An 8,799-nucleotide genomic window follows, 5' to 3' on the forward strand; every position below is an offset into this window, starting at 1 on the left:
GCCCTAGGTTCCATCCCCAGTACACAGTACAAAAAAATAAATAAAAATTACAATTACAATCACAGACCTCAGCCAGGCACGGTGACACACACATGTAGATCCAGCTACTTGTGAGGCTGAGGTAGGCTCATTTGAGGCCAGGGATTCAAGACCAGCCTGGACAACATAGTAAGATATCTTCTTACCAGAAACAAAAACCCAGCGCTTCCTGCATAAAAGAGCTGGCTGTGTGTGTAACACCCTTCAACACATACCTGACTTCAAGTTAATACAAACACATACACAAACACATAAAAGCCAGGCGTGGTGATGCACCACTCAGCAGGGAAACTGAAACAAGAGGATCACAAATTTGACCCTGCCTCAAAACAAGAATCAAGGACTAGGAACTGTAGCTCAGTGCAAAGATCCTTGGTTCAATTCCCAGTACTCCAAAAAAATGAATCAATGCCCACTGCAAAGCCCCACCTATTAGGCACAACAGCTCTATTCTACCAAGGCCTGCTGACACTGACCCACAAATATATCCATTCCCAAGGGACGCTGCCAGGTCCGTCAAGCACCTGGTGATCTTTGGTCAAGCAACCCACTCAGAACCACATCCCGATTCCCAGACACTGACCCCTGCCACAGTGCTATCACCCAGTCCCTCATTGTTCTTCCTTAGGGTTGGGACTCTAGAAGACCTCAGCACTGTGCATGGGGACCACTTTAGATAAGATGTCACCCACAAACAGCAAGGGATACAGAATACATAGCCTTGAACAGGCCAGGAGAAGACCTTTGTGCCACCTCAGGGGGACACTTGCATGCATGTCTGCAGAAGTGCCCCAAGTACGGATTTGAAATTACAGATCCATTTTGACTGAGGGAGGCACAGCACAAAGGGGATAATAAAACCTCCCCAGGACCGCAGGCTCCATGAGCAGTGAGAGCCACACACTTTCCAACCCCTCTAGGACTCACTCCTAGGCCAAGGCCACCAGAGGGAGGAAAGCATCCCTTGTCTGAAGCTTGGGAACAGAATACAAGGACAAAGAGCCAGGATCCCACTCCTGAGCCCTTTCCATATGACATGTTTTACAGTTTAGATCTAAACATTCCCTAAATCAAGGGTGATGAACCTATGGCACGCATGTTGCAACAGGCTGTTTGTTATCACTGAAAGCTCTAAAAGGGTCTCCATCGCTGCCCTAAAGCCTTATGTGCTGACAGGCAGGACCTCTGGGAGGAGACTGGATTATGGAGCTTAGAGCCGGCTTGCTGCTGGAAAATGGACTCCAGTTGAAAGAGGTAGGCATGACCTGGAAGGGTATTTAATTCCTTTTTGCAGCTCACCTCACTCTGTGAGGTGACCAGCTCTCCTCTGCCAGCCACCTCTGCCATGTAACTCTCCTCCTTTGAACTGTGGGTGTCAGGTATTCACTATACCCAACAGTGAGGAGACAATGACTGAGACATGTCCCAGTCTCATACAAGCATCCTGGCCATTACCTCCTAACTCAGCCACCTTCCTCCACCTCTGTCCTCACAACTGACCTGTCTCCCTCTCCAGGTCCCCAATGCCAGGGCCACATCCCCACACAGGGACAAGGACCAGACACCACCCAGAGGAACACATGGTCAACAAGGCTTCCTCAAGGCAGGGCTGGACAGCTGCCCCTAAGGGACAGGGTATTGTCCAAGAGGGCCCTGGCATTGCCCTGGCCTTTCTCAGAAGCAATGTGGGATGCCAGTATCATCACCACCACCCCTGCCCTGGGAAGGGCTCACTTCCGAGGGATGTTCTCACCAGAAGCAAACCTACCAGTGAGCCAACCAGGCCCTACTGCTGACCCTGTCATTGCAGGACACTGTGACAACACAGTCCCTGCCCCTCTCCAGCAGTGTGTGGAGACGAGGAGGCAGAGACCCCCCCCTTCTAGATGTCCTCCTGTGGGTTCCTGGGATCCCACTGGGTTCATATGTGCTAATCTGCACGCTCCAGAGCCATCAGGGACCCCTCAGTGGGCAGTGCCCAGCTCTGCATACCACAGAGGACTTTGGGACTTAAGCAGCGCTGTCTCAGGCTGTGATGTATGCCCAACTGCAGCAGGCTGCAGTGGCTATCCAGGTAGAAAGGCCAGCAGGGCTTGAGAGCACACTTCGGCCAAGAGCACGCGACAGATTACAGATTATGGGGCCCTAGGGTGCCATGGGCTCCCACACGGTGTGAGCTGCTAAGCCATCTAAGCCAGGCAATGCGGACAGAGCGGATCTGCTCCTCAGGAGGATTATCTCACAGTCATCATGGGCCGTGGGGACCGCAGGCAGTTCCATGTGCAAGGCCTACGAGGGGCCCCAGAGCAAGAGTGTGGGCCACAACTGACATCATCTGTCACAGGTCAGTGGCAACACCTGGTCACAGGCCCCTCCTGGGACCCAGAATGGGGACAGCCCCGGCATTCAGTGGGCTGTGCCTACCTACTATGTGGTGGCACTCAGGTGCAAACACCTGGAGACACCAAAAGAATCTAAGATCTAGGAAAAGCCCTACATGGGAAAGCAAGCCGAAACTTCCCTAGGGTTTTAACATTCTGGAGACCAGCTATCCGGCAGGGCCTGTGGCAAGTCCAGCCAAGGGCTGTCAAACAGGTACCTCTGTGGAGTAAGAGCAAAAGACTAGACAGGACTGGGCCCTGAATTCTGTTGGAAGCCACCCCAAATTCAGTAAGAGGCGATCTAAGGAGGGGACTGTGCCCATCCTCCCCCCAATCTCCCCCCATGCACCAGGACCTCCCCAGCTGACCCAACACAGCCCACCCTGCTCAGCAGGATGACCTGGGGTCAGCACAGTCAGGCCCCAGCCCAGAGTCCACCACACACAGACAGACATAGCATCATCCCAGGCCACAGGGGAGAGCAGCTTCTCAGGACCATTACTCCAACTTCTTGGAACATTGGCTCCCACTTTTCTTTCTTTCCAAGTGAAAGAGTTAAATCATCAAATTTTTCTCAAAACAATGAAGATGAAAAGCAGCCATCAAGCCCACCCCAGGTATGCCAGCAGGTGATGGGGGCCTGCCATGCCTGGAGGAAGAGGACTCAAGAACTCCCACTCCTATGGCTGGAAACCAAGGTCTGCTGCTGATGCCAGACAGGCAGAGGTCCAGCCTGTACGGCTCTGTACGACTCCTCACCCTTTCCAGGGACAGCCTGTGCCCCAGCCCCAGCCCACTTCTACAACTCTTGCCACTATGACGTGCTCCTGGAGGGTGAAAGTCACACCTTCTCAGGTCACCCCAAAACTGTGCTATTGCAAAATAAACTGAGCAACTCAGTCTCAACAGATCCCAGAGCCTCTGCATGTGGAGAGATCACAGACCTCAGGACATGAGTGTAGCCCCACAGGAACTCTGTGCTGGGAAGTATAAATAAAAAAAAGAAAAGATACCCAGGCTAGCCACGACAGGGCACTTGCCTAGAATATGTAACACACTGAGCTCCATCCCCAGCACCACCAAAAAATGAAAAATAAGCTGGGCATGGACACGCACACCTGTCATCCCAGCTGTGAAAGATGCCAAGGTAGGAAAATCAGGTTCAAGGCCAGCCTCGGCAAAATAATGAGACACTGTCTAAAAAAATAAAAAGGGCTGGGAATGAAGGTCAGTGACAAATCACCTACCTAGAACACACAAAGTCCTGGGCTCAAAATAACAAAATACTTACGATGCAAATGAAAAACATAAGAGACTTCTCTCAACCATTTAAAACATCATACCAAGACCAGAGGGTTCAGACCAGTCTTGATGTCACAGGTGGTGAGACAGCTTTTAGAATCACCAGCCAGAAGGCTCCGGGGAGCAGATGAAGCCGGAGCCTCATTCTGCTACTGCCTTGCCCATACCAGGCCACTGTCCAGGGAAGAACCAGGCCACATAGAGTCCCAGCTGACCACCTTACCCAGCTAGTCAGCTGGCACACATAGCAGTCACCTCACCTTCACCCCATAGCATTCCCTAGCAGGGCCTGGAGACTCCCAGACATATCTCACACCCGTCACATGCATTTGGGACATACAGCAGGACATGGGTGTTTATCAGCTTACATACCCTGAGCCCTGGCCCTGAGAAAACACCCAGAGTGAGCCCTTTCCCAGGCTCAGTCTACCAGCTGCTCCCCCAGACCACAGCAGGCTGCCCAGGCAGCAGCTGGCACAGCAAGAGGCCCATCTCAGGGAACAGATACAGCTTCATCTCCAAGACCTGAGACTCCAGCAAGCAGTACCAGGGCAGAAGCCCAACCTGTCAACACCCAGCCAGCATAACCACAGGGCCGTCAGGAGCTACAGGTGGTATGCAGACATATGGGCCTTCTACAGGGGAGGGCACTCACTGCCACACCTGCCAAGGTGACACTCTTAGGGCTCACTGGGCTTGCCCAGGTGCACCCTCAGCACACCAGGCAGTGAAGGAGAGCCAGGACTGCATGTGCCCTGAGACAATAGGGACAATAATCCTGACCTTTCCCTACTCCCTACCCACAAAAACAAGACATAGGAAGGACAGCTTCCACCAGCCTCTGCTGCTTGGGTTCCAGCCGCCCACCCTACAGCACCCCAGGCTCAGCCTGGATCAGGCAAGGATGTGAGGCCAAGACAGGCAGGGACTGGGTGCAAGAGAGCCCAAGGCAAGCCAGGGATCTGGCTTTGGTCCATCACAAGATGTCCACATGGGTACCAGGCATCCCCTGAAGGAGGTGCCACAGAACACAGGAGTACAGGGACAAGTTCTCATCCACTTCAGAGAGAAACTGAGATACAGGAAGGCCTGCCTGAGGAGGCCAGGCCCAAAGATCAGCCAGAGTGGGGAGAAGTGAGTGAGGGTCCAGGCCTCTCCCAGCCCCAGCCCCTCAGGCACTGGTGTCAGGTGGGCAAGGACAGTCTTAGACAGGGAGACTAGGCCCAAGTGCCTTTCTTGATTGGTGTCCAGGAACTGGTGCCCTCCTCTTCAGATTTCCTCAGCACACAGTGGCATAATCCCTGGCCAAAACCCACAGCAAAATAGCTGGGACGCACAGTGGGGATGGTGGAGGAGTCTGGGGACCAGAATAATGGGGGCCCTTTACAGGTGAGAGAAGACCATACCACAAGTTGGGGAACTGGCAAGCAAACTCTGAGGAGAAGCCATGGAGTCAGCAGCCACAGGGGCCTCATGCTGGCCAGATGTCTAAGGGGCAAGGGTGACCAGGGTTACAGCACCAGGAGGGGCTATAAGGACAGCCAAGAGATGCTGGGTAATGTGGCTTATGTGCTCCAGTGTGCATCTTGGGCCACTCCAGACTTAGCACCGGCAAAGGTCTGGGGCAGGAGAGAGTGGGCCAGAGTTTCTGCTAGGGGTGTACAACCCACTGGATGGAATACAGACACAGGGCTGGCCTGACTGGACAGAGCATCCTAGATCCTGGGGAGGGGACACTCTGATCCTTCGTGCTGTCCCAGCTGTGATTGTCTCATAGCAGAGCCCACTTTGCAGGTCGGGAAGGTGAAGGCAGGGACCTGGGAGGCTTATCCACAGTGAGCTGGGAGATCCACAGGACGGGCACCCAGGAGATGAGAGAAGGGAGGGCATGGATTGTGAAAAGTGCCAAAAGCAGGCAGGCCACAGCCCCCCAGACACCACAGAAGCACCCCAACACTCACATACAAGCTAGGACTCTCCCCAGGGTTTGCTAAGTGCCTCCCCACTGGACTAGGGTTAACAGGAGGCAGTGGAAAGTTTGGAGTAACTCGGGTGCAGTTGGGATGATGGCTCCCGACGGAAGACCATTCCAGGAAGCCCACGGAGGGAGCCCCGGGCCTGGCAGAGGGAGGGCTCTGGGCAGGAATGTGGCCACTCCGATGGAGTCGCGGTCCCTGCGCTGGTAGCCAGGCCGCATGGCCCACAAGGGACCCCACATCCCCGAGACCCCAAAACTCCTGCTCCGAGGCCCGCAGGCAGAGCCGCCAAGGCCACGTGCTCCTGCTGGGGGCTCTGTCGGCGCCAGCCAGGCTTGGGGCCACCGGCCAGCGGCCACCAGGATGCTGCCGGCCCCGCCACCGCCCGCGCCTCCCCGCGGCACTCTGGCTACCCCCGGCCCCAACAGGTGGGCAGAGCCCCCATTCGCGGTGCCGGCTCCCGTCGCGCCCCGCTCTGGCTGGGGCGGCCCCAGGGGCCATCTTGAGCTGGGGTGCGTGGGGGGGGCCAGAGAGGAGATGGAGCGGGGGAGGGGCGCGGGCTGGGGCGGGGGCGGGGGCGGGGGCGGGCGCGGGGGCGGAGGCCGGGCGGGCGCGGGCCTGGCGGGCGGGGGCCGGGCCGGCGCATAAAGGCCGCGGCGGGGCCTTACCTCCGACCCTGTACATGTTGGCGGCCATGTCCGGGCCGGCGGCGGCGGGGCCGCGGCCGCGGGGCGCGGGCGCGGGCGGCGGGCGACGCGGGCTGGGGCGGGCGCGGACGCGGGCGCGGGGGCGCCGCGGGCGGTTTAAAGGGGCCGCGCTGCTCCGCCGCCGCCGCCGCCGCCGCCTCCGAGGCCGCCGAGGCCGCGCAGGGACGGGAGGGCCGCGGCGCGGGCGGGAGAGGAAGAGGAGGAGCGGCCGCGGGCGGCGGGGAGGGGCCTCGGGCGCCACCGCCCACCGCGCGGGCGGTTACTCGACCCCGCGCCGCGGCGGCTCACGCGCCTCCGCCGCCCCCGCCCTGCGGGTCTCTGTGACCCCGGCGACTGTCTGGCGCCCTTCCCGGGAGGGTCTCCCGGTAGCCTCGGACAGGCCGTGCCTCTCCCCCGTCGCAGGTCCCACAGCATCACCAGCACCCCTCCCAGGCAGTCTCCTCGACGTCCGCGGCGGAGCAGCTGCGCTCCCCACCGTGGGGTCCCCTAGGCTCCTCCCGTGAGCCATCTTCGCCACCCCTGGCGGCTCACCCTCCTGTCGTTCCCTGTACTCTTGGGGCCCTTCTGAGGCCCCTGCTATCTCTGAGGCCTGGTATCTCTGAGGTGGCCTGAATCTCTGAGGCCATACATGTGTGAGCCCCTCCTGCACCCTCAGGAGGTCTTGCCCCTTCGAAGTCGGGGTCCTCCATGCAGCCCCAGGGTCCTCTGGCACTTGAGCCTTCTCAGCTGTCCCCACTGGGTCCCCTACCTACCTCAAAGCTGAACAGCCCAGTCTTGGCCTCAAGGCTCTTGTCCCACACCACCAGTCCTATGCTGACCTTTGCACCCAACACCAGGTGGTCTGTGCCCGCTGCCCATGATCTCCCAGCCCCTGTGGTCGACATGGTGACCGTCCCCCCTTCCCAACCTGGGTAGGATTCTGAGCTGGCCAGGCCTCCATGGCTGGTGGCCTGGTTTGAGGCTGCAGAACCCCGCCTCACCAGGTGGGAGTGTGGAGGGAGGTTCCTCCTGTGGTCTGGAGTCTGTACTTCCTGTCAACACCTCTCAGAATCTGTAACCATGTGTTTGGTCTTGTGCTTCTTTAAAGTCTGAAGACAGGGTCTGGGGATTTAGCTCAGTGGCATAAGCGCCTTCCTTGCAAGCAGGCAGTTGTGAGTTCGATCCCTGGTACCGATAAAAAGGAAAAAGACAAAAAAAAAAAAAAAATCTAAAGTCTGAAGACAGTGAGGTACCCAGGCATCCCTTCGACTGAGCAATGGAGGTGGCATCACAGTAGAGATGATCACGGCTTCAGGTTGATGTGGGGAGGTGTCTGGGGAGTTACATATTGCCTCTGAGCCAGCCTGTGATGCTGCCTAGTGGCCACAGAGACACCAAGTCCAATTGGAGGGGTATTTCTATGGGATGCCAAAGGGCATTCCTGGGAGCTAGAGTTCAAAGAGAGCCTAGAACATACACCCATGACCCCAGGACTCTGGGAGGTGAGGTGGAAGTATGGCAACTTTGAACCCAGCTTGGCAAATTTAGTGAAACTTCATCTCAAAATGAAAAATAAAAAGGACTGGGGATGTCAGTCAGTACAAAAACTGGGTTTAATCCTCAGTTCTTTGAAAAAGCAGTCAAGGGGCTGGGGATTTAGCTTAGCGACATAAGCGCCTGCCTTGCAAGCAGGCAGTCCTGAGTTCAATCCCCGGTACCGATAAAAAGGAAAAAAGACCAAAAAAAAAAAAAAAAAAGAAAAAAACAGTCAAGAGTAAGAGCCTCCCTGGAACAAAGCGTGGCCAGACATGGTGGTGTGCACCTTTAATCCCTGCACTTTGGAGACTGAAGCAGAAGAATTGCTGAGAGTTCCAAGGTAACCTGGGCTACATAGTGAGTTCCAGGTCAGCCTGAACTACATAGCAAGATCCTGTCTAAAAATAAATTTTAAAAAACCCTGCATAGGAAAGGCCCACGTCACACTCTTAGAAAGTCAGTGCAGCATGCGGTTGGGGATTTAGCTTAGCTCCGCAGCACCTGCCTTGCATGTGGGAGGTCCTGAGTTCAGTTCCTGGTACCTTACTCCCAAAGAAATTCAGTGCAGCATGACATGATCCATACTAAGAACTGCCTTGCCTGTTACTGAACTTTAAAGATTAATGGAGCCATTTTCCAGAAAAAGCATATTATAAAGATAAAAACCACAAAGTGGCACACACCTGTAATCTCAGCAGTCTTGAAAGATGAGGCCAGAGGATTGCAAGTTTTTCCCCAGTCTGGACAATTTAGCAAAATCTTTTTTTTTTTTTTTTTCCTTTTGTACCAAGGATCAAACTCATGACCTCCCACTTGCCAGGCACTTATGCTGCTAAGCTAAATCCCCAGCCTCAAAAACCCTTTTTCAAAATAAAAAAT

General features: G+C 55.9%; 1 protein-coding gene across 7 annotated transcripts in view; it reads right to left on the reverse strand.

Moving 5' to 3' along the window:
* Positions 1 to 6,643, reverse strand: part of Mta1 (metastasis associated 1) — a 34,066-nt gene extending 27,423 nt beyond the window's left edge. For 3 of the 7 annotated variants that reach the window (XM_063240777.1, XM_063240775.1, XM_063240774.1), the window contains exon 1: positions 6,367 to 6,522. In XM_063240777.1, coding sequence (XP_063096847.1) covers positions 6,367 to 6,394 — 28 coding nt within the window. In that variant the 5' untranslated portion in view covers positions 6,395 to 6,522. Of the gene's footprint in view, positions 1 to 6,366 lie in introns of all 7 variants that reach the window. The other 4 variants (XM_063240776.1, XM_063240773.1, XM_063240778.1 and 1 more) reach the window with 3 other exon arrangements.
* Positions 6,644 to 8,799: the final 2,156 nt, after the last annotated feature.

Source organism: Cavia porcellus, unplaced genomic scaffold (assembly GCF_034190915.1).
Source record: "Cavia porcellus strain 051 isolate PalLab524CR breed Dunkin Hartley unplaced genomic scaffold, mCavPor4.1 scaffold_31, whole genome shotgun sequence".
In the NCBI taxonomy this organism is placed as follows: Eukaryota; Metazoa; Chordata; class Mammalia; order Rodentia; family Caviidae; genus Cavia; species Cavia porcellus.